General features: G+C 39.7%; 1 protein-coding gene across 1 annotated transcript; it reads right to left on the bottom strand.

Annotated features, from left to right (window-relative positions):
- Nucleotides 1-1161: 1161 nt before the first annotated feature.
- LOC138902736 (uncharacterized) lies at nucleotides 1162-1503 on the bottom strand. The gene has a single exon (XM_070190631.1). It carries the CDS (start codon nucleotides 1501-1503, stop codon nucleotides 1162-1164), a length of 342 nt encoding a protein of 113 aa, XP_070046732.1.
- Between the last annotated feature and the right edge of the window lie 24486 nt (nucleotides 1504-25989).

A 25989-nucleotide genomic window follows, 5' to 3' on the forward strand; every position in this document is an offset into this window, starting at 1 on the left:
AACCATATAGGGACCCTGCCATTTGGGTGAAAACTTCCCCTTAGCTTCATCTTGATGTGGGAAGATTCATTTTAGCACCAATTTCCCCGGTGTAAATTGCCTCAGTCTGACCCTTTTGTTGAAGGCTCTTGCCATCCTGTTCTGATAGAGTTGACCGTGACACACCGCATTCATTCTTTTACCATCAATGAGAGCTAGTTATTCGTACCGGTTCTGTACCCATTCTGCATCTCTGAGCTCAGCTTCTTGTATAATTGTTAAAGAAGGGATTTCTACCTCGGCAGGAATAACCGCTTCAGTATAATAAACCAATAGGTAAGGAGTTTCCCCAATTGACGTGCAAACCGTGGTACGATACCCGAGCAGAGCAAACGGCAGCTTCTCGTGCCATTGTTTGTAATTATCTACCATTTTCCTCAATATCTTCTTGATGTTCTTGTTGGCGGCTTCTACGGCTCCGTTCATATGCGAACTGTATGCTGTGGAGTTCTTATGCTTGATCTTGAAGGTTTCACACATGGACTTCATCAGATCGCTGTTGAGATTGGCGGCATTATCGGTGATGATTGAATCTGGTACTCCGAACTGACAAACAATGCAATCCCAAAAAAAATATGCTACAGCCTTCTTAGTTACGGCTTTGTAAGATCCCGCTTCAACCCATTTTGTGAAGTAGTCTATGGCCACTAGAATGAATCTATGCCCATTTGAAGCAGCGGGCTCGATCGGGCCTATGACATCCATACCCCAATCCGAGAAAGGCCAAGGTGAACTTGTTGCATTGAGTTCATCGGGTGGTACCCGTATCATATCAGAATGTATCTGGCATTTGTGGCACTTCTGAACATACTTGATGCAGTCTATTTCCATAGTCATCCAGAAATACCCCGCTCTTAGCATCTTTTTGGCTAAGGTGAAACCATTCATGTGTGGTCTGTAGGTTCCGACATGTATTTCGTCGAGCAATATGGAAGCTTTCTTGATGTCGACACCCCGTAATAATCCCAAGTCAGGAGTTCTTCTATTTAGAATTCCTCCACTTTGAAAGAAATGGTTGGCTAATCTTCGAAGCGTGCACTTCTGAGTATGGGTAGAGTGCTCTGGATATTCTCTTTCTGGCAAATATTCCTTGATGTCATGGAACCACGGATTTCCATCGCTCTATTCCTCAACATGAGCACAATAAGCTGGTTGTTTATGAATTCCTATTGGGACAGGATCGATGAAGTTCTTGTCTGGGTGTTGTATCATGGAAGATAGAGTGGCCAATGCATCAGTGAACTCATTTTGAACTATCGAAACATGTTTGAATTCTATCTTTGTGAACCTTTTGATCAGCTCTTGTACACAGTGCAAATGTGGCAATATTTTGGTATTTTTTGTAGCCCATTGTCCTAAAAACTGATGCACCAATAGATCGGAACCTCCCATTACCAATAGCTCCTGAACATTCATGTCAATGGCCAACCTGAGTCCCAAGATGCAAGCCTCATATTCTGCCATATTGTTGGTGCATGGAAACCTGAGTTTTGCAGATATTGGATAGTGTTGGCCGGTTTCTAATACCAAAACAGCTCAGATACCTACTAATTTGAATGTTGCTACTCCGTCGAAGAACATTCTCCAACCATTATATGCTTTAGTGATATCTTCTTCCACGAACGAAACCTCATCATAGGGAAAATACGTTTTCAATGCTTCGTATTCTCCGTCTACGGGATTTTCTGCCAGGTGATCTGCCAATGCCTGTCCTTTGACTTCCTTCTGAGCTACATAGCCGATGTCAAACTCGCTCAGTAATATTTGCCACTTTGCTAACTTACTCGTAAGCATGGGAATCTAAAATATATATTTCAGTGTATCCATCCTCGATATGAGATATGTAGTGTATGCACAGAAATAATGCCTCAACTTCTGAGTTATCCATGTCAAAGCACAGTAGGTGCGTTCCAGCAAAGAGTACCAGGCTTCGTAGGGTGTGAATTTCTTGCTCAAATAATATATATTGCCAGCTCGCTTCTTCCAGTTTCATCATGTTGTCCCAAGATGCAACCGAAAGCTCCATCTAGTACAGACAAATAAAGCAATAGCAATCTTCTTGGCTCTGGTGGGACCAGAACGGGCATTTGGATAAATACTCCTTGATTTTGTCGAACGCTTTCTGGCATTCTTCAGTCCAACTTGTTGCAGCATCTTTCCTCAGCATTTTGAAGACCGGCTCACATAGCACTGTTGATTGTGCTATGAAGGGACTGATGTAATTAAGATGCCCTAAAAAGCTCATCACATCTTTCTTATTCTTCAGAGGTGGTAAGTCTTGGATTGCTTTGACTTTTGATGGGTCTAACTCAATTCCTTTGCGACTGACGATGAATCCTAATAATTTCCCGGGAGGGACTCCGAAAGCACACTTTGCAGGATTGAGTTTCAGATTATATTTACAAAGCTGATAGAAGAATTTCCTCAGATCCTCTATGTGATCCGTACTCCTTTTGGATTTGATGATAACGTCATCCACGTACACTTCTATCTCTTTGTGTATCATGTCATGAAAAATAGTTATCATGGCTCATATGTAAGTGGCTCCGGTGTTCTTCAGGCCAAATAGAATCATTTTATAACAATATATTCCCCATGGCATGATGAAGGCTATCTTTTCAGCATCCTCCTCATACATCCAGATCTGATGATACCCCACGAAGCAATCCACAAAGGATTGGAGTTTATGTTTGGCACAGTTGTCGATCAATATGTGTATATCAGGCAATGGAAAATCATCTTTGGGACTTGCTCTGTTTAGATCTCGGTAGTCAATACATACTCTGACTTTTCCATCTTTCTTCGGACTTGGCACGATATTGGCCAACCAAGTCGGGTACTTGACCACTCTAAGAACCTTGGCTTTGATCTGCTTGGTGACCTCCTCTTTTATCTTCAACTCATATCCGGCTTGAGTTTTTTGTGCTTCTGCTTTACCGGTGGACATGTAGGATTAGTGGGTAACTTGTGAGCTACTATGGATGTGCTCAAACCCGTCATATCATCGTAGGACCATGCAAAGATATCTTCATATTCTTTTAGGAATCTAATGTACTTTTCTTTCTCTGACGGTGATAGATGAATGCTTATGCATGTTTCCTTAACCAGTTCGGAATCCCCTAAGTTAACTGCTTCAGTTTCGTCTAAATTGGACTTTGGCTTGTTTTCAAAATTTTTCACTTCTTTGATGATTTCCTCAGGTATCGTATCATCTTCCAGGTCCTCTGATCACTATTCTTGTGTTGCGTTGTCTCATTACATGTCACAGTCAAAAGTTCATCGGGATAGGTAGTAATAATGCTGTTAAAAGAGAAAATGTAGAGGAGAATAGTAAATACGAAAAGTAGCAATGCATTAATTAAAATCTTTAAAACGTTAACAAATGTGGCTCGATGACTCGAGTAATTATTCAAAACAAAATACTGAAAATGTCTCAAATTCTTAAAAATAATTGATGTTAGTCTGCCAAGCTACCCAGGAACTCGACGGGCCCGGGATGGTGCAGCAGTCCACCTTTTGAGAACATCTCATTTCCCCACGGTTTGAATGGTAAGGTCTTCCTCCTCCTCCTCCTTAACTATCGCACTGTAATCCATATCTTCTTTATCCAGAAATAGTTTCCTCATGCCAGCTAAGACTTCATCTTTCTCAGATCCCCACATCATGTCAGCTTGATAAAATGTCTGGTGCAGAGGTGGCACTAGTTGTTCCAGCGGATAATAAGGACCACGCCATGGAGGCGACCAATCCTGGTACTCTTGCCAAGTATATTCATATCCGAGCCCAATAGTTGTGCCATGACTCTGCGGTTGTACGGGTTTGGTGATCCCTTGAAGGTTTTTGCCGAGACCCTTGCCAGGTCCATATCCTATCCATAGTAATATGCTTTCTATCTTGTTACTACACCATTGATCCTTTTCAATTGTGTTGACTCACTCAATGCGATGGTACGTTTCTCCACCCAGCTTCTTCATATTCTCGATGAATGGAACGATCTGATTGGTGTAGATGGGGTTTCTTCCATCCCGATGGATAATCACTTCTTGATGATTCCATTCAAACTTCATAGCCTTATATAGAGTAGAATCCACTGCCTCAGCGGCGTGTATCCAGGGTCGTCCCAACAATAGATTATAGGTAGCAGATATATCCAGAAATTGGAACTCAACATCAAATCAGGTCTGGTCCATTCATAGGTTGAGGTTGATTTCTTTGATTATGGATCTTTGGGATCCATCAAATGCCTTTACATTCATATTTCCCATCCGTATCTCATGCAGGCCTTTACCCAACCTCTGTAGAGTATTCAGCGGGCATATATTTAGACTTGAACCCCCATCTATCAGGACTCTGGCGATGAATTTATCCTCAAATTGCGCAGTGATGTGTAGTGCCCTATTATGACTTAGTCCTTCTGGTGGTAATTCATCCTCGTGAAAGGGGATTTTGTGGCTTCCCAGTACCTGTCCGACCATGTTGGCCATCTCCCCACTAGTGATGTTGGTGGGTACATAAGCTTCACTCAGCACTTTCATCAAGGCATTCCTGTGTGTCTGGGAGTTTTGCCGCAGTGACAAGATGGATATCTGAGCGAAAGTTTTGTTCAGATGATCGACGATAGAGTATTCCCTTGCTTGTACCTTTCTCCAAAGGTCATCAGGTCCAGTCTCAACAACAGGCGGCTTAGATGCAGCTTCTTTGCTTGTTCCTCCCAGGTGCTCAAGTGTATAGACTCTGCCACTTCTAGTCATGCCTTGAGCCACACCTGTTTCCTCCATTTTTGCTTTTCCTTTTCTCCTTGCTTCCGCAACATAATCCCATGGGATAACATCAGACTTGTAAGATGGCGTGGGGGCTACCATCACGGTGAATGGTGTAGTTACCTCGACTTCAAACGGTGCTTGGGTTTGTACCACAATGGGTGTGAGGGTGACCGGAGACGTTTTGGGATCATCCCTCTCCCGAATGAGTCCGATTGACCCCTCCGGATCCCATTCCTCGTTGATCTCTATCACATTCACTCACTCATCTCTATGATTCGGGAGAGGATTGTTACGAACATTTGATGCAACTTCCTTTGCATGTATGACCTTGGTGTCGATCAATGCCTGAATCTTATCTTTCAGTGTGCGGCACTCATCAATTGTATGACCCGTCATGCCTGAATGAGAGGCATATGTATTATTTGGGTTAATCTAAAATTTGTTACCATCCCACTCTTAATCCCTTCTTCTATTTTTTCTCTCAGCTTGATGATGTCGGAGAATTTGTGATTTTCAATAACCATAAGCCTTTCATAGTACTGCGGGTCTTGACCTTTGACGAAGAACTTACTCGTTTGTTCTTTTTCAAGTGGGGGACTTACTTTCACGGCTTCAGATCTCCACCGAGTAGCATATTCGCGAAAGGTTTCTGTTGGTTTCTTCTTGAGATTTTGAATGTAGAAAACGTCTAGTGCGTTCTTTGTGTTGAATCTGTCCATGAAATCTGACGCCATGCTTACCCAATTAACCTACTTCTTCGGGTTCTGACTGATATACCAAGACAATGCATCTCCGGTGAGGCTTTGCATGAACAGTTTCATACGGATTCATTCATCTTTGCCCACTCTTGTCACAATATGTCCTCAGATGCACTTTCGGATCACCAGTTCCATCGAACATTTCGAACTTGGGAGGTTTGTAACCCTCCGGCAGTTCCAATGGCGTTAGATTAAACAGATAAATGACGTAATAAATTATCGAACCAATTAAGGGGAATGACCTAGGACTTAGTAACAGCTTAATGAAATGCCTGGCTTGGATCTCGGGCTCATACTAATGATGAACTGATGAACAAAAGTAAGAACTTTGAATAGCAGAGAAAATAAGAGTATATTTCCTTGATATATGTGTTACTCCATGCTATTCACTGATTCACCGCTGATACAGGCCGAGATTTACGTCGTGATATCCAGTTCGGCGCAGACATCACGTCCCATTGTTAGTTGTGTGCAGCTGCTTCATAATGCTCTCCAAAGTCTCAATCCTTAAATCAGACCTCGAGGATATGGCCATGATATCCCCGAGGGCAGGTGTTTGCCCGAGCCTTGAGATGAGGGGTTCTTCGTTCTGACTCCGATATATTACGGTCAACTTTCTGCTCCGCTTGGCCCATCGGGAAGTCAAGTCATGCAGCGGACTCGGTTTTACCCGTATACAGATATAAAGTTGTGGCCACAACCGATGCCAGCCCTTTCTGTATTTTGTGATAGTGAGACTACCATGTGTGTGGCTTACAATAAGATATATAATGGGAAATCAAGACATAAAAGCATAAGGCACGCTTATATAAGAGAATTAGTCACAGATGGGATTATAACTATTGTGTATGTGAGATCAAATGAGAATTTGGCAGATCCACTTACCAAACCATTGACGAGAAATATAGTACAACAATCATGTGAAGGAATGGGGCTAAAACCTCTAAACTAAATACAAGCAACGGGAACCCAACTTTGAGTTAGTATACACTCTAACAAAATAAGTTCAATAAGGTAATAACAAGTTGCTTTGTGCTTAAGCACTGATCTCCTTTCAGAGCCTTAATTCTAATGTATTACGTATTGTTATGAGAGGAGTCAAGAAGTTAAATGTCTGAAATAACTAGGGCAAAATAAAAAATATCGTGGTGCAAACTGTTACATGAAGAGGTTGAATTAAATCTTAATGAAATTAGTAAATGTCTTTAGTAACAGGGACATTGTACTTAATTTCACCTATATGAATATTGAAGTGGTGCCGCTTCCAACAAGGTTTAAGGGGTTGATCTTGTAAATATTCATGAAGTCATGATGAGCACATGGCCATAAACGTGTTGGATTTTCTTAGCCACTGTATAATATTGTGCGTGTGATATTTTCGGTTTTGACACAAGGAATTGTAGTTCAAACCTTTAACTTACCAATAATTTCGTCAAGACTTTAAGATATTTACACTAATAGAAAGTTCAAATCTAAATAAGATACTCTCCAATATGCATGATATTATGAGAAATATAACAAACTAGTGGGGATTGAAGAATAGTTTGTTATGTATTGTTGGAAAGCATGTGGGACTTGTCGGTGGTGAAAGACCACCTTTGGTGCCTTTTAAGTCCTTGTCCTTTTATGTGTTTAATTTAGGACACATACTCTTATATGTGTGCAAATATATATATATATATATATATATATATATATATATATATATATATATATATATATTAATATCAAAGACTTGGAATTAAAAGTCTATTTTATAGTTGGCCGGGTCGGATTTAAAATAAATAATTTTTATTTTTATTTATTTCTATAATTAAAATCTGTTTTATTTGAATTTTAAATTTTAAATATATTTAAATAAACAGATGCGTCTGTTTGTGAAAGAACATATCTTTTTGAAAAGGTCCGATGGTAGCTCTATAGATAGAAGTACTTCCAACAAAGTGGATATAGAAAAATCTGCAAGTATATTCTTGGCTTGTTGTATCATGAAGAAGATTGTTTGTATTTCTCCAATTTGTCTACGGGCAATATATCTTCTTTAAGGAAAATCGTTCTCACGCCTCAAGCCTTCTTCAATTTCGTTTTCAATTATTATTTTTCTAACACAATTCACTATTCAGATGATTCACTATTTTCACGTCGGTCGTCGGCTTACTTCTCAATATATTTCACCGTACCTAGTTATTCTGCCAAGTTACTTTACTAAGATAACGCAATGTATCGGAAAAGGTCTTCACCCTGCTACCTCTTTAAATTACCGTAATATAACTGCTGGACGTAGACACGAGTGAAGTTATACTTTGTAATAAAATGACAAGATGTATTACAATACTGAGCCTTCACTGAATTATTGTTGCATTTGATCCAATGCCAATCTATATCTCTTTTCTTAAGGTATGAAATATACGAACGTTGGTTTGCCACGGGCGGTAATTCTTGTGATAAATATTACCTCTAATTCTATTAGTAACATTAGTCCAATATTCTAGCACCATGCTCATTTGACCTTGAGTGTGTAGTTTCGATAAAATTGAAGCCTTACCAAATGAGTCTAGCAAAGTGTGCTAATTGATGTGATTCATTAATTAGCCATAAATTTCTGTTAGAAAGATGTATAGGAACATAGTTGAGATAGAATTACTTACATTATCAAACTCCTCTCCTTATTCTTTATTAATCTTAATGCACTAATTAGTAAATTCATTAACAAATCTTGGGTGAGGACTAGAATATCATAGAAACTGTGGATCGATATCATATCTTTCTTTCTTTTGACACGATACGTGCCCTTAATTTAGCCACTTCTCTAACTAAGCTAGTGGTACCAAACTTCTTAATTTGATTATAATCTCTCTCTTCCATCTCGTGCATCCTATTTTATTTTTCTATTGAGTCGATATTTTGATGATTTTGATGATCTTAGATTTCACATATATACAGGTTCACCATCTTAAACATCATTAGCTACTATTATCTCGATAATTTGTGCTTCTAATATTTGTCCATGTCTTGACTAGGAGGATCACGTTTTCAGATAAATTGCTTTCAAATGTATGAATTTTGCAATTTGTATCCCCATCCAATTTTGAGAATAAACAGGATTTAGTGGGAAGATATTTTGTTATTAAAATAGTGAGTGAGTGACAGTAGGGCCAAAGGGTACATATTCTGTCAGATATTTAACCTTAAAGGAAGCAAACACTATCAACTTCAGCCATTACAAGAGTGGGACGTTATTCCATTCAAGGAAACTTCACTTTAAATTAAGTCATTTGGTCGGACTGCACTACACTACCCTATAGCCACCACTTCTAATCTGCGCCCCAAAAAATAATACTAGTAGTAAATAAAAGGTCATATCAATAATAAGTGAAAGTTCATTATTCAATGGAGGGGACTTTTGCAAAGGCAAAATAGGGTTCTCCTCTTCTACCTTTGCGATTCTTTAGTGGAGTTTGGCTAAACGCACAATGGCTAAAAGCTTCACTCTTCCCTTCGACTGTTGGCTGCTTTTTTTTTTGATTCATTCACATCTTCAAGTGCTAAGTGACCAGTGAATTTGTTTCACTATCTCATCAATCATCATTTGTCACACCAAATATTGAATGAACGTTGGAGAGCTTTTACACTTAGTTTATCCAACTCTACAAGTAATACTCCCTCCCTTTCAAATAAAATTATCCTAGTTTGACACTATAAATTTTAATAAAGAAAGGGAAGATTTTAGTAATATGTGACATTAAATAAGTTATAATATTTGTGTGACAGTCTTAAACATGTTATACATTTGTGTGACTTTAAATATTTTCTATTAATGAAATATTAAAAGGTGTCAATATTTTTCAAACAGACTAATAACAAAATAGTGTTAATCTTTTTGTAACGGAGAGTAAGACAGATGGATATTATGTGATTGGTTAAATTTATTTATTTTTAGTTAGTGTAGATCTCAAGTTCAAGATCTAATAATAGACTATCTTTCGGTAGAGAAAGTGTTAACCCATTCAGTGGCTTCTCATCATTTTCCCGTGCTTTAGCGCTAAATCGATCTCTCCAATTTTGATTCACCTATTTGTATTTTTAATAATTAGGCCCATTAGAAGGAAAAAAAAAAAGCTCCTTTTAAGAATCCTTAACTTGTTTGTTTAACAAAGAAAGCAAAAGGACTGTTGGTAATCAAATTAATTTAATATTAGAGTGTTATTCTCGGGGCTCATTCCACCTCGTAAACTCGATTCAAATACATTAGAGCTTCTTTCCCCCAACTCCTACTTGACCTTTTCCTTCATTGCAGGAATAAAAAAGCACCTTTTATATTTTTTTCAATTAGGTGATCTTTTTATATTTTGGGGTTCTCTATAGTTTGATCATTTTGGACGAAAGTCCCACTATTTCACCAACATGTTTGGCTTCTTTTAATTCTTTATCCAAAATTGCAATCATCTATTTTGATTCAATCTTGTTCAAGAAGGAGATAGCAAATGATGCTCACAACTAGGGGTGACAATATGATTAAAAGAAAATAGTTAACCATCCATATTATCCATTAAAAATGGGTTGGATAATAAACTTTTTAAAAACGGGTCAAATATGGATAAGAACCATATTATCCATTTAGAAAATGGATAATCAATGGGTAACCAATGGATAACCAATGAGTTTAGCTTTTACATTTGTAAAGCCTCAAATTGAAGGTTCATCAAGTTTGGGAGAATTCTCATATTATCCGCCGGTTAACCCGTTTTTTATCCGTATTAAATATGGATCGGTTCGGATAATTTATTAGTTTTTTCATTATACATTTTCGACCCGTCACATATCCGACCCGACCCAACCATTTGCCACCCCTACTCACAACCTATATGAATCTTTCACGGATCTCGTCTGGCTAGGGCTATAACTTTACACTAATGTCTGCGTTTGAGGTTTTCTTGGTCACAAACTAAGTCCTATCTCCACCAACCGTAATGTTATAGTCACTGTAGTCTATGGAGGAAAACAAAGATAAGAAAAGAAAGAAATCATTACTCACGTTGCTATTAATAGAAGGCTATTAAACAAGACAAAAATAACATAGTTATCATTTGCCCAAAAGAGGCAGGACATTTTAATAATTTTATTGACCGCCCACTATCGTGGGAAAATGATTTCTATTATTGAGTGTGAAGTGTGAACCCACGTGAAACTTTTCAATTTACCAAACTTCACAGATGAGCTTGGTTTTCTTTGCACTTAAACCATTTTTCCCGATACAATTACGAAAATATTTTCTAATCTGTTTCACATTATAAATTATCACGACCGAAAATCTCATCAGACGTCGTGATGACACATAGTCTCTAAAACTAAGTAAGCCGATTTTAATTACATTTTGAAGCCATTTTTTTTATTTTTGAATTAAATAAGTAACCAAAACTAACAGCGGAATAAATATGAATATACAACCTCCCAAGACTGGTAGTACTGAGTCACGAACTCTAATTGAATACATGGAATGATCACGAGGACCGAATATGCAATATTGTTTGATTACAAATTAACAGTACAATGAAATGAAAAGACCCCAAGGGACTGCGACATCCAAGCAACTCTACCTTGAATCCTTACGATCCCGCTTTAACTCTGCTCAAGTAAGATATTTTTAAGTGTAGTATGAGTACACCATGGTCGGTACCCAGTAAGTATCAAGACTAACCTCAATGGAGTAGAGACGAGGTACAGTCAAGACACTCACTAGTCTAATAACTTGTGCAATATAATATAAAAAATAATAGAAAACAAATAACATCAAGGCAATATAAGACAACCAATGATATGTATAGTAAGATAATAAAATTACCATTTAATATCGCTCAACAATTAATAAATACAATTACACTCGCTAAATCAAGTTCTTCAATTAAATATCTTTCAGATATAATTCTTACAAATAAAACTCTTTTCAAATATAATTTCGTCGAATAAATCTTCCAAATATAATTCTTTCATATAATTCTTCTTGAATAAAAATCCTTTCAAATAAATATTTTGCATATAATTCTTTAGATTAAAGAGTCACCATGTAACACCTCATTTCAAAATCATAAAAATACGGGTCTCAACCCATTTTTATATTTTTCGTAAACACGGGTCTCAGCCCATTTTTCATATTTCCACTGCACCTCGTGCCCATAATTAAATCATCATATTTACTCGGCACCTTGTGCCCTCATTTCATATCACAACTGCATGGACAATTTACTTGCCAAATATAATCATTATTTACTTACGGCACCTCGTGCCCACATTTTATTTTATAATCCGCCTAGCAATAGCCGCATGCTCTCAATTTCAATATAAATCAGATTGTTATCAATTTACTAATAACAAGATAAATTGCACAAGGTATAAAAATAAACACAAGAAAATCACAGCATCACATGAAAATCATTAACACCACAACCCCATATCATCACATATCGTCCCTGACAATAGCCACCCTTATCGCTCCTATTGCCATCCCTATCACTCCTATAGCCACCCTTATTGCTCCGCCCAGACAATATCAATAGCCACTCTTATCGCTCCAATTGCCACCCTTATCGCTCCTATAGCCACCCTTATCGCTCCGCTCAGATAATATTCCAACAAACACAATAACAGTAAAATGCCACCCTTATACCCACATAATATCAACGGTGAAAAGCCACCCTTATCTCCCCAAAATAATAACTCACACAATAAAATAATTTACACAAAAAATTATTACGGCAACATAATAAAAATCAATTCATATCACAATTTGCCCAATGGCCACAACCAAATTCCAAAGATATAACAAAATTAATTAATTTCACAACAAATAGTCCAAGGCTCCACACAATGTATATAATACCCAAAAACAATCAATAGAGATAGAAATTACTCAGCATAAAGCAAAGCCTTCATTAATGCAAATTTAGATAATTATATTAGCACTTCTTCTCAACCTTGCTTAATTAATTATTAGCAGAGGTAAAATCCATAGTGAAATCAAATTCCAAGAAATATTTACCACCAAACTCACGGAATTCACATAAATATACAAGTAATAATTTCATCAAATTGTCATATAAAAATAAATTCAACAACAAGGATTTACGCATGGCAAACAGATGATTTAATAATTATCCATGATTACCCAATTTACTATACAATAATGCCTAAGACTTTAATCCAATAAAAATTTGCACATATAAGACCGAGTACGTACTCATCACCCCGCATACACGGCTTTTCACATTTCACAAATGGTACATAAGATTCGATGCCTAAGGTGTAATTGCCCCACTCGAGGTTAAGCAAGACACTTACCTTTTTGAAGTTAGGCCGATATTCCAAAATAGCCTTCTTGCTTGAATTAATCTCCGAACATCTCAAATCTATCCAAATTAATTGTATAACTTCATTAAAATTCATCGGAAACAATTCCAGATAATAATACGTCGACTTAAAAATTTATTCCAAAAAATCAACAAAAGGTCAACGCGGGACCCGCCCCTCGGAAACCGACATAATTTTCATGAAATTCGAACACCCTTTCCGATACGAGTTCAACCATACATATTTTATCGAATTCCAATAGCAACTTGACCTCCAAATCTTAAATTTTCGTTTTTGAAAGATTTTACAAAAATCATGATTTTCCTCCATTAAATCCGAATTAAATGATGGATTCAAAGGCATAATCATAGAAATTAATCAAAACTGGATAAGAATAACTTACCCCTAACACCCACGCAAGAATATCTCCAAAAATTACCTTTTACCAAGCTCCAAATTTGATTTTGAGTTATGAACTCAAACCCCCATTTTTGGGACTTTTAATTCTGCCCAGATAGGCCTTCTTCGCGTTCGCGTCCATTGCTGCACTTTCACGAAGGCCACAACCCAACTGCCTCAAATCCTTCATCGCGTTCGCGACCTCCTCGTCACGTTCGTGAAGGCCAACTGTTTCTGCCCCATTAATTCCTCTTCGCGTTCGCGACCTCCTCGTCGCATTCGCGATGACCAGCTAACCATCTCCTTCACGTTCGCATTCCACGCTTCACGTTCGCGAAGGCCAAACGACCTCAGGCCCTACTCTTCATTTCTTTTTCGCGTTTGCATTGCCTTGGCCGCATTCGCGAAGGCTTGCCCAGCTCCTTCTTCGTGTTAGCGGCCCTTGCTTCGCGTTCCCAAAGGCTAAACCAACAGATCCTCAAATTCCACTTCGCGAACGCGGGATTCCCTTCGCGTTCGCGAAGAAAGAAACCAGACTTCAGCAACAGCAGTCCAAGCAGCTCCAGTTTGGTCCGAAACCACCGCAAAACACACCCGAGCCCCTCTGGACCTCGTCCAATCATACCAAACTATCCCATAACATAACACGGACCTGCTTGAAGCCTCAAATCACATTAAACAACATCAAAATCATGAATTGCACCCTAATTCAAACTTAATGAACTTTGAAACTTCAACTTCTACCATCGATGCCGAAACCTATCAAATCACGTCTGATTGACCTCAAATTTTGCACACAAGTCACATTCGACATTACGGACCTTCTCCAACTTTCGGAATCAGATTCCAACCCCGATATTAAAAGGTCAACCCCCCGGTCAAACTTTTCAAAATTTTGAGTTTCGCCATTTCAAGCTTAATTCCACTACGGACCTCCAAATAATTTTTCGGACATGCTCCTAAGTCCAAAATCATCATACGGAGCTAACAGAACCAACAAATCTCCATTCCGGAGTCGTCTTCACATAGTTTTTACTACGGTCAAAATCCTAAAACGTAAGGTTCCTTTTTGGGGACCAAGTGTCCCAAATCACTCTGAATCATCTGTTAACTGAATTCAACCACACACGCAAGTCAATACGCATAATACGAAGCTACTCCAGGCCTTATGCCACCGAACGGGATTTAAATTCTTGAAACGACAAGTCAGGTCATTATATAAATATAAATAAATAATCCTTTTACAGGTAATAACTATATTAAATATTTATATGAGGCAACCATAAAAAGAATTTATTATGATATTAGAACTTGTGAAGATCTTGTACTCCCTCCGTTTTAATTTATGTGAACATATTTTTTTTTTAGCCCGTGCCAAAAAGAATGACCTCTTTCTATATTTGGAAAATATTACCCTTATGCAATGATTTATAACCACACAAAATATATGTGCCTCATTTTACACCACAAGTTCAAAAGTCTTCTCTCTTTGCTGAATCTCTGTGCACAGTCAAATGAGTTCACATAAATTAAAACGGAGGGAGTATTTAATTTGCATATGTGTGATCTCTATCAAAAAAGATAAATATGTTCTCCGTACAAAAAGACACGTTGACGCATAACGGTAAGAAAAAAAATATATACCTTGTGCTTGGTTGTCACAACCTAAAATCCCAGCCACGGGGGCTGTGATGGCCACGAATCATCTCGATCAGCCTAACAATCTCCACTACCCGAGTGAAAGATATATCATCCTCGATCTCTCTGGCCATCTGTAGCCTGATGCCATAGGTAACGCCATCTATAAACCCCCGCACCCTCCCCCTCTCAGTAGGGATCAAGATAACTGCATGGGCATGACAAAACCACAAATCTTGTCTCATACTGAGTAACGGTCATGCTGCCCTACTAAAGGCGCTCAAACTGATTGCGAAAGTCCTCTCTCTGAGTGAAGGAGATAAACTTCTCCAAAAGCAACTGTGAGAACTGGGCCCAAGTGAGAGGAGGTGAACCTGCTGGCCTGCCCTGAACATATACCAGCCACCACCTCTAGGAGAACCATGCATTTGAAACACTTTGAAGTTAACTCCGTTGGAATCCACTATATCCACGTTGCACAATATCTCATGGAAACAGTCCAAGAAATTATGGGGGTCCTCAGAAGGTGTACCACCAAAGTGAGGAGGAAATAACTTAGTGAACTTGTCCAAACTCTTCAGCCCCCCAGCTGACATCGCGGGTCTCTCCCCGGACTGTGTAGCAACAACAGGCTAAGCCTCCCTAACAGGTAGAACTGGTGGGGTCTGATACCTATGAGTCATCTGCTCTGGAGTATGAGTAGCGGAAGTCTGGGCCCCTCCTGCATCCTGAGAGATGGCTGGTGCCATAGGGAATATACCAGCTCAGGCCACACTCTCCATAAGACCAACCAGGCAGACTAGGGCAGCACGAGCTTAGCGATGAACCCCCCCGGGACCTGAGCTAGTCTTACTGGCATGGTAGGAACATGGATCTCCCCATCCTACTCTATTTGAGGCTCGACAATAGGTGATGTTGCGCGTGCTTTAGGCTGAGCTCTACCTCAGCCCCGGTCCTTTCCCCTGTTAGTGGCTGCAACCTGGGGCTCCGGCTCCAGATCAACTGTGGATATCGTATGTTTCATCACCATTTGCGAGAGATTCAAAGAATAATGATTCAAACTCAGCGATATAATAAAGTCGCGCGATAGAGAAAGAAAGAAATAAAGTTTCCTAAGCCTTATAGCCTCTAGAAGATAAGTACAAATGTTTCCGTACTGATCCTCAAGACTCTACTAAGCTTGCTCATGACTCATGAGACCTAGGCAACCTAGTGCTCTGATGCCAACTTGGCACGATCAAAAATTCCAACCACTGGGTCATGATGGCGCCTAAGATCCGCTTGCTAGGCTAGTCAACATTAGCTAAAAAGTTATTAAAATTAATAATTTAAAAGCAAATGATTAAGAATATAAGTCTAAAATACTTTGTAATGTAATAATCTAAAACCAACATAGCCTAGTCTAAACATAGAAACTGGTATCACAAGTGCATGAGCGACTAGAATACTACATACAGAGCCTGAAATGAAAGACAACTATCTAAAATAACATAAATAGTAATACAGATAGAAATGGTACTTTAGGGTCTGCGAACGCTTTGCAGCTCTACCTCAAGTGTCCTGGATGAGCGATCTAAGTAATCTCCACTAAATGCCGTTGGGATCAACACCATAATCTGCACAAGAAGTACAAAATTATAGGATGAGTAGACCCCATGTACTCCGTAAGTCCCGGGCCTAACCTCGATGAAGTAGTGACGAGGCTATGATAGGGCACTCACTATAAACCTATACGAGTATAAGTAGAAAACAATAACAGAATATAGAAACATCAATTAACATGAAAACCGAAATAAGAAATACACAACAGAGGGCCCCAAAATATCATCAATGCTCAATTCCACAACACAATACGGTAACGGAATCAACAGCCAAGAATAACCATAATACAACCTCTCTATTACGGCGCACAACATGATCCACATACAATAACAATACCATTGCGGCGTGCAACCCGATCCCATATATAACATCAATACCGTTGCACCGTGCAACCCAATCCCATATGTAATCTCAATACCGTTGCGACGTGCAATCTGATCCCAATATCATATCAATATCGTTGTGGCGTACAACCCGATCCCACATATATATATTATAATACTACAACCAGTTACGATGTATCTCACAATGTAACACAAAAGGGAACTATACAAATAAAGTCTTTAAGACAGTTTAATATAAATAGTAGGGTGAATGGAAGAAAATAAGACAATTAACCAAGTAAAGACATAAGCCAAGTAAAAGCGGTTAACTAACAACATACAAAAGCATAACACAAGTAAAGGCGATCAATAAATGAAGGCATGGATACATGGAACATATAACAAATTGAGGCAGGTAACTAATGAAAGCATGAATTTAACAAGTAACGGCAAGTAGCAATTAAAGCACAGAACGAGTAATAACATGGAACAAAAGAAAATATGGTATAAATGAAAACATGCAATTAAGTAGCCCGCCCTTCATGATTAACCTATGACAGCGCATATACACTCGTCACCTTGCTCCGTCCCCACACATAAATCAAGTAGCAAATAGACCAATCAAGTCCTAATACCCTCAAGTCAAGGCTAACCACGACACTTACCTCTTTCCGGAACAAAATCAATAATTAGCCACTACTTTTCCTTTAAACAAGCCTCCAAACCAACCGAATCTAGCCAAATATCATACAAACAATCCAAAATAAGCTTTGGAAACTACCCACGAATGAAAAGTTCAATTTTGATCATAATTGAAAAAGTCAACAAAAAGTCAACCCGGGTCTACGTGGTTGAAATCCGAGATTCAAAATTTGTTTTCATTATCCATTCACCTCCAAGCCCGGATACATGATTTGTTTCTAACATTAATTCTGGGTCTAAATATCAATTTTATAAAATTCCTAAATTCTACCCAAAATCCCTAATTTCTACCTTGAAATTCATAGATTTGATGAAGAAATACGTGAAAAAGTAATGGGAATTGTTGGAAAAAAAATTAAAGTTACTTACTAATGAATTTTGGAGAAAATGCTCTCAAGAAATAGCCTCAATGGAATCTAGGGTTGAAAAATGGTGTAAAATGAGCTAAGTCCCAAAATTCTCCATTCTTACCCAGCTGCTAGTATCGTTCACAATTGCGATGTCCACAAATGTGAACCACTGATTGCAAATGCGATCAGTGCCACAATGCCTAGATGTCGCAAATGCGACCATTCCTTCACATTTTGCGAAGGACCCCGTCATCGCAAATGCGGCCAATGCTTCGCATTTGCGAAGCTGCCTGCCCAGTTCAATTGTCGAAAATGCATCTCCAAGATCGCAAATGCAACCTCCCACCAGTCCGCAAATGTGATCACTTCTTCACAAAAGCAAAGTCTTCAGTCTTCCACCCCATATGTGATTTGCGAGTCTCACATCAAAAATGCGAGGCTGACAATTGCGATCAGTTGCTCGCAAATGAGAAACCTCCAACGTCACACCAACAACTACTTTGCTTCAGCAATTCCAATATCAACCAAAACACATCCGAAAATCACCTGAGCCCCTCGGGCTCCTATCCGAATATTCATGCAAGTGTAATAACATTATACAAACTCGCTCGCTAACTCAAATCATCAAATAACATCAAATAATATCAAAATCAAGAATCAATCATCAAACTCAAGATTTTTAACTTAAAATCTCAACTTTTGCCAATTTTCACATAATGTGCCGAAACACCCTCGGGTCACCCGGTGTTGCATCCTATTTTGCATAGGTCAAAACAAGATTCAAATAGTGGTTCTTCTGTTGCTGATAAAAGAGAGATGCCACCTAATATTTTAAGGTATATTAGGTGTACTAATTTGTCTATAAGATTATTATCCTATTAATCTACTAACCAGTGAGATTTGGGTAAGGGTTCTTGTTCTTCTAAGGGAAAGGTGTTAGGCACTCCTTAAATTCGACCTAAGGTAGCTCCTTAGAACTTAGGCTAGGTTTAGAAAAGTAAATGTCTACATTCTCCCTAATTAAGTGGTTAAAGTCTGCAAATTATTCTGAGTTGCCAATTTTTACATAAAGTGCCAAAACACCCTCGGGTCAACTGGTGTTGCACCCTATTTTGCATACGTCAAAACAAGATTCAAATAGTGGTTCTTCTGTTGCTGATAAAAGAGAGACGCCACCTAATATTTTAAAGTCTACATTCTTCCAAATACATACAAAATGAGTTTTTGATTTTCTATTACAAAAGGGGGAGGGGGACCGAACCCTACGTGGGTTGCCTACGCATCCTACCGTGGAAAGTCATGCGTAGTTCTGTTACAACCAAACCCTAACTCTACTATCTTCAAATGTAGTATCTTTTGATTACATCTGAGTTGATAGGCTTCGTGTTAACTCTGTTGTCCTTTTCTGCTAAGATCAATGCTCCTCACGACAATACCCGATGGACCACATAAGGACCTTTCCAGTTTGGTGTGATTTGTTCTTTATCCTCTTCTTGATTAGGGAATATCTTCTTCAAAACAAATTACCCAGTGTGAATTACCGAGATCTGTTGAATGCATTGGCCATCCTATTTTGATACTGCTGACCATGACATACTACCTCCATTCTCATTTCATCGATGAGCATGAGTTGTTCCTGCCTGACACAGATCCATTATGTGTCACCTAGTTTGCTTCCTAAATGACTTTTGAAGAAGGTATCTCGGCCTCTGTAGGTATCACAACTTCTATGCCATATACCAACATGTATGGAGTTGCTCCAGAGGACGTTCTCATAGTGGTGCGGTAATCTAATAAGGCAAAGGATAGCTTCTCGTCCACTATCTTCCATAAGATCCTTTTGATGTTTTTATTGGCTGCTTCAATTGCTCCATTCATTTGCGGCCTTTAGTCTACGTAATTATGGTGGACGATTCTGAACTTCTTGTAAATCTCCCTCATGAGATCGTTGTTGAGATTGGCTGCATTGTCAGTTATGATCGGCTCTAGGATCTCGAATCTGCAGACTATGTTGTTACAGACAAAATATGCCACTACATTCTTCGTAACAACCTTGTATGTAGAGGCTTCAACCAATTTGGTGAAGTAGTCAATGGCTACCAGGATGAAACAATGTCTGTTTGACACTGCAGGCTCTATAGGTCCAATCACGTCCATGCCCCAAGCGTCGAACGATCAAGGAGAACCCATTACGTTCATATCATTAGGTGGAACCCGGATGAAATCTCCGTGAATCTGGCACTGGTGACACTTCTACACGTAACAGATACTCTCACTTTTCATGGTCATCAAAAAGTACCCGGGACTTAAAATCTTCTTGGCCAAAGTGAAACCAGTCATCCAGTAGTCTTGTTGCTTCAGCGACATCTACACACCTTAATAGACCCAAGTCTGAGGTCCTCCTGTACAAGACTTCCTCGTTAAGGAAAAAGTGATTTTCTAGTCTTCTTAGTGCTCGCTTCTTACCACTGGTGGCATTTTCTGGGTATTCTCTTGCTTCAAGGAACCTTTTGATGTCGTAGTACCACGGCTTATCGTCTAGCTCTTCATCTACATAGAAACAGTGCGCATGCTAATATCGAACCACTATCTCGATGGGGTCCATGTAATTCTTGTCTGGATGTTGGATCATTGATGACAAGGTTGCAAGAGCATCGGCGAACTCATGTTGGTTTCTTGGAACATGTTTGAACTCAATCTTAGTGAACTTCTTACACAACTCTTTTACGCAGTGCAAATATGAGAGTCTCTTGACATTCTTGGTCGTCCATTCGCCCTGAACTCAGTGTATCAGCAAATCAGAATCTCCTATGACCAAAAGTTCCTTGATGTTTATGTTGACTGCCATTCTAATATCGAGGATGAATGCTTCATATTCTACCATATTATTTGTGCAAGGGAACCTTATCTTGGCGAAAGCCAAGTAATGCTGTCATATCTCAGAAATTAGGACTCCTCCAATCCCTACACCTTTGAAATCTGCAGCTCCGTCGAAAAACATTCTCCACCCCGAGTATGACTCTGCAATGTCCTCCCCTGCGAACAACACTTGTTCATCAGGGAAGTATGTAGTAAGTGACTCGCAACCCTTGTCTACCGGGTTCTCCGTGAGATGATCGGCAATGCTTGTCCCTTGATAGCCTTTTGCGTCACGTACACAACATCAAATTCACTGAGAAGAATCTACCATTTGGCCAAATTTCCTATAGGCATTGGTTTCTGGAAGCTGTACTTGAGTGGATCGAGTCAGGATATTAAATACATGGTATATGCTGATAGGTAGTGCCTTATCTTCTGAGCGATCCAGATCAAAGCGCAGCAGGTTCGTTCTAACAAGGTGTACCTGGCTTCATACGGTGTGAGCTTCTTGCTTAGGTAATAGATATCTTGCTCCCTCTTTCCAGTTTCATCGTGTTGTCTCAACACGCATCCAAATGCATTATCCAAAAAAGGACAAGTACATAACAATGGCTTCCCGATTTTTGGAGGAACTAACACTGGTAGATTTGACAAATAATCCTTAATTCTGTCGAAAGCTTTCTAACATTCTTCCTTCCACTTTGGAGCAGCGTCCTTCTTTAACAACTTGAAAATAGGCTCGCAGATTACTATGGACTGGGCTATGAATCTGCTGATGTGGTTTAATCTGCCAAGGAAGCTCATCACGTCCTCCTTCTTTTTAGGTGGTGGCAAGTCTTGAATGGACTTGATCTTTGAAGGGTCCAACTCTATCCCTTTCCCGCTGACAATGAAACCTAACAGTTTTCATATGGTGACTTCGAATGCACAGTTCAGAGGATTCAACTTCAAATTCTACCTCCGCAAATGTTTGAAGAACTTCATTAACTCACTCAAATGATCCGCATTCTTCCGAGACTTGATGATGAGATCATTCACATATACATCAATTTCCTTGTGGATTATGTCATGAAAGAGGGTCGTCATGGCCCTTATGTAGGTAGCACCGACGTCTTTGAGGCCAAATGTCATGACCCTATAGCAATAAACTCCCCATGGCGTGGTGAACATTATCTTCTCCACATCTTCTTCATACATCAGAATCTGGTGGTACCCGGCAAAAAAGTCCACGAACGACTACAACTCGTGCTTCGCACAGTTGTTGATAAGGTTATGAATATTTAGTAGAGCAAAATCGTCCTTTGGACTGGCTTTGTTGAGATCTTGATAGTCCACACATATCCTAATCTTCCCATCCTTCTTTGGTACTAGTACAATATTTGCCAACCATGTAGGATAATTGGTGACTCTCACCACATTTGCCTCTATCTTCTTGATGACTTCTTCTTTTATACATAGATTCACATTCGGCATAAATTTTTTGGGTTTTTGCTTGACTGGCGGTCTAGCGAGATCGGTGGGTACCGTTGTGAAATGATGACGGTCTGGCGCTACCAATTCTTCCTTCTGTTCTGTCTTCAGATGGATGTTGATTCTAGTTTCATTCACGTCTTCTTCGTTTCCCAAATTGATTACTTTTGTTTCTTCAAGGTTGGGCTTCTTCTGGCTTTCTGGCTGCTCGATCTCTTGCGGGAGGTTCTTAGGCATCATGCTCTCATCGTATTTTTCATAGTCTGGATCATTTTGCTCAAGGGTTTTGTTACATGTCATAATCACGGAACGCGAGTTTTTATCGATTTCATTACTAAAAAGGAAAACAAAGTATAAATAAGAGGTACACATGGAACTTACAATGATTTTAGGAAAATTAATTCTTTTATTTCATGAAAAGGAACGTCTCAGCGTTCAAAGAGGCAATTAACAAAAAAGTACAGGTACGGTTCAGGCCTCAATAGACAGTGCGTGTTTCAAAATTACTACAATTCCACACTACCGAGACTCCCGGCGAAGTAGAGGCGGGCTGGCGATCCAATTCTACAAGGTCTCTCCTTGTTCAACATCCCGAATAGTCAGAGTGTTGATATCTTCTTTGTCGCAATGTTCCTCAATCATGATCACGAACAATCTTTCTTCTCCATCAGTGATGTCATCCTTTGGTGGTGGGCTCTGACCCGTACCCGAAACACGCTCTGGTACAAAAGCCTTTTTCCTAAGTTTACCAGTTTAAGTCTTTCCAGTTGTAGGTTGATACCCCAAGCCAGCGGCACCTTTCTAACCTTTTGGTTCAATTGGCTCTGTTATCCCATGTGATCGGTCTCCCAGCCCAGTCCCTGGTCGGTACCCATACTTCATCATCTGTCTCATAGCTATCTTCGACATGTATGGCAACTGCATATCGTGGTTTTACTCACTCTTCTACATCTCTGTTGCCTGCATGATCTGGACCGCATGAAAGGCGACCCCATCTAATCGTTCTATGAAAGGGACCACATGCTCCAGGTAAGCTGATCGACTCCACTCCCCATGTATCACAATCTCTTAGCAATCCTAGTCGAATTCCATACATTGATAGAGAGTGGAAGGAACTTCCCCTGCCATATGTATCTAGGGCCTTTCCAACAACAGGTTGTACGAAGACAAAATGTCCATCACTTGAAACAATATTGGAAACTCGACTAGTCCAATCTATAAGGTTAAGTAGATTTCTCCGATGACATCATTCTGTGACCTATCGAAAGCCCTCACTCTTACATGGATTTATTTCACTTCCCTCAAATGAATACCCTAATCTCGCAGAGTAAAGAATGGGAAAATGTTTACTCCGGATCCTTCATCGACAAGTACTCGAGACACGACTTTATCCCCACACTTGACTGTGATGTGTAGAGCTCTGTTATGATCCATACTCTCCACAGGGTGTTCATCTCTCCATGTTTCCTTCGACCATCTTTCCAACGGTTGCTACTAACATCTCGCTGGTAGTATTGCTTGGCACACTTTCTCCGCTTAGTACCTTCCCCAAAGCATCCCTATGACTGTCGGAGCTTATCAATAAATCCCTGATTGATATGCAAGCATGGGTCTTTCTCAGCTGTTCCTCCACGGAGTACTCTTTAATTGGCATCTTCCACAAAAAATCTGCCACCTCGGCATCTGTTATGTTTCTTCTTTGATTCTGTTCCCTAATCGGGTTCCCTCGGTTCACCTCCTCTGGAGCGTAACACTTTCTTGACCTCGTCATCTCGTGAGCAGATACGGAATCTCTCATTTTACCTTTTCATTTCGATTGTTAAGTCTATGGCACTATTTTATATTCTCGACTCTCCTCATTTCTAATAGCTGCAGTGGATCGTTGTTGGTATGTTTGGACAATCACAAGAGGTTTCAATTGTACAGTACTCAATAGAGTCTTTCGGGGTGGCACCCTTGTAGCTTCAGCATTCCCAATGGTGACGATGGTCCCCTTTATATCATAATCCTCGTCCAATGCAATAATGTTGGCTCCTTGATTTCTATAGTTTGGCAATGGATGCCGATTTAAATTTGGCAGAGCCAGGGTACATTGGATGGAACCACTCTTGATTAGCAGCTATATCTCATTTTTTAATCCATAGTAGTCCTTGGTATCATGCCTAAGAACACCCGAGTGGTAGGCACAAGGCTTGGTTGCGTCAAAATATTTGGAGGGTTGGTCGGGAATTCTCTCTTCCATTGGGTATATCAATCCATCTCTCTTCAGCCTTTCAAACAATTTAGCTAGGGGTTAAGTCATCGGAGTGTAGTTTCTGGGATTTCTTTCTTCAAGGTTTGGGCATGGCCGTGGTGCATAGGCGGGTCTATTTTGATGGGTGGTTTTTTGGACATGAGCATATGGTCGTGGTGGGTTTAGATTTATATGAACTCAGGACAGTTTTTATTGAGGTTGAGCATTGTAGTACGGTTGGGCATTATATACCGGGGCGTAGGTTGGTTGATGTGCAGGATGGGTGTTTACAGGGTAGGAGTTGTTTCTGCGAGGAGGACTGGACTGATAGTAGGGGACAATCGCTGCTACTTCCTCCTTCTTCCCACTGCCTATGGAACTGGATTGTTTTGCCCTGCCGGCGGCTTACAATGCGTCCATTTACTGTATTTTGCCTGATTTGATTCCTTCTTCCGATACGTCACCCATCTTAACTAGTTCGGAAAATTTCTGACCCATCATCTTTACAAAAAAATTCCCTCTTGGGCCTTGATGAAATACTTGGTTAGTTCATTATCATGTAGTGGGGATTAAAGTTTGGCAGCCTCTGATCTCCAGCATCGAGCGTACTCTTGAAATGATTCCTAGGATTTCTTCTACAAATTTACCAAATTGAACCTTGCTGGTATGATCTCGGTATTAAATTGGAAGGTATTCATAAAGTGCACTGCCATGTTCTGCCATTCTCTCAAATTCCTGGGGTCCTAGCGGGTATACCAAGTAAGTGCTTCTCCTATGAGAATCCTTATAAAACATTTCATTCTCAGTTTTTCATTCCTTCCTATCCAGACTAGCTTGTCGCAGTAGGCCCTCAAATGTGCATGGGGATCACCTGTTCCATTAAATATGTCGCAATTTGGAGGATTATACCCTGGGGGCATGTGAACATCAGGATGAGTACACAAGTCCTCATAATCTAGGCTCTTGCTCCCTCGAGCAACCTGGAGATTCTTTATATACTTTCTCAATACTCGTAACTGTTCTAACATTGAATCCTCTTCCTTGTATTTTGCTTATTTATCCTTCTCAGCATATTGGTTGATCTCGTAGGGCACTCTGACCGTGACGGGTGCGGTAAAGGTAGGCTCTGAAGTGGCATATACCGGTGGAACATATCGCTCATGTGCGGTGGTTTGTGGTTAGTTTGATTGTTGGAAAAAAGTGACGCTCTCACGAGGAGAGGTGTGAACTAAGTTGGTGGTGACTGGTGGATTCTGTGGTGTTTGGACGTAATTTGGTACATAAGGTTTATATAGAGGGGGATTCGGCAGATTTGCGGGGTTTACTGGTTGTATAACTTGGGTTGTGGGATTTGTGGTGACAATGGTTGGATACTGGTTGCTGGTTAGGTGGTTGCGAAAGCGTCATCACGACCAAGTGTGCTAGCTCCCGGATATGCCATACTTTTCTCTTAGCGACTCCATTTCTCGCGCGATTCTCACAATATGCTCATCATTTCGGGTATCGTCC

Source organism: Nicotiana tomentosiformis, chromosome 12, assembly GCF_000390325.3.
Source record: "Nicotiana tomentosiformis chromosome 12, ASM39032v3, whole genome shotgun sequence".
Classification (NCBI taxonomy): domain Eukaryota; kingdom Viridiplantae; phylum Streptophyta; class Magnoliopsida; order Solanales; family Solanaceae; genus Nicotiana; species Nicotiana tomentosiformis.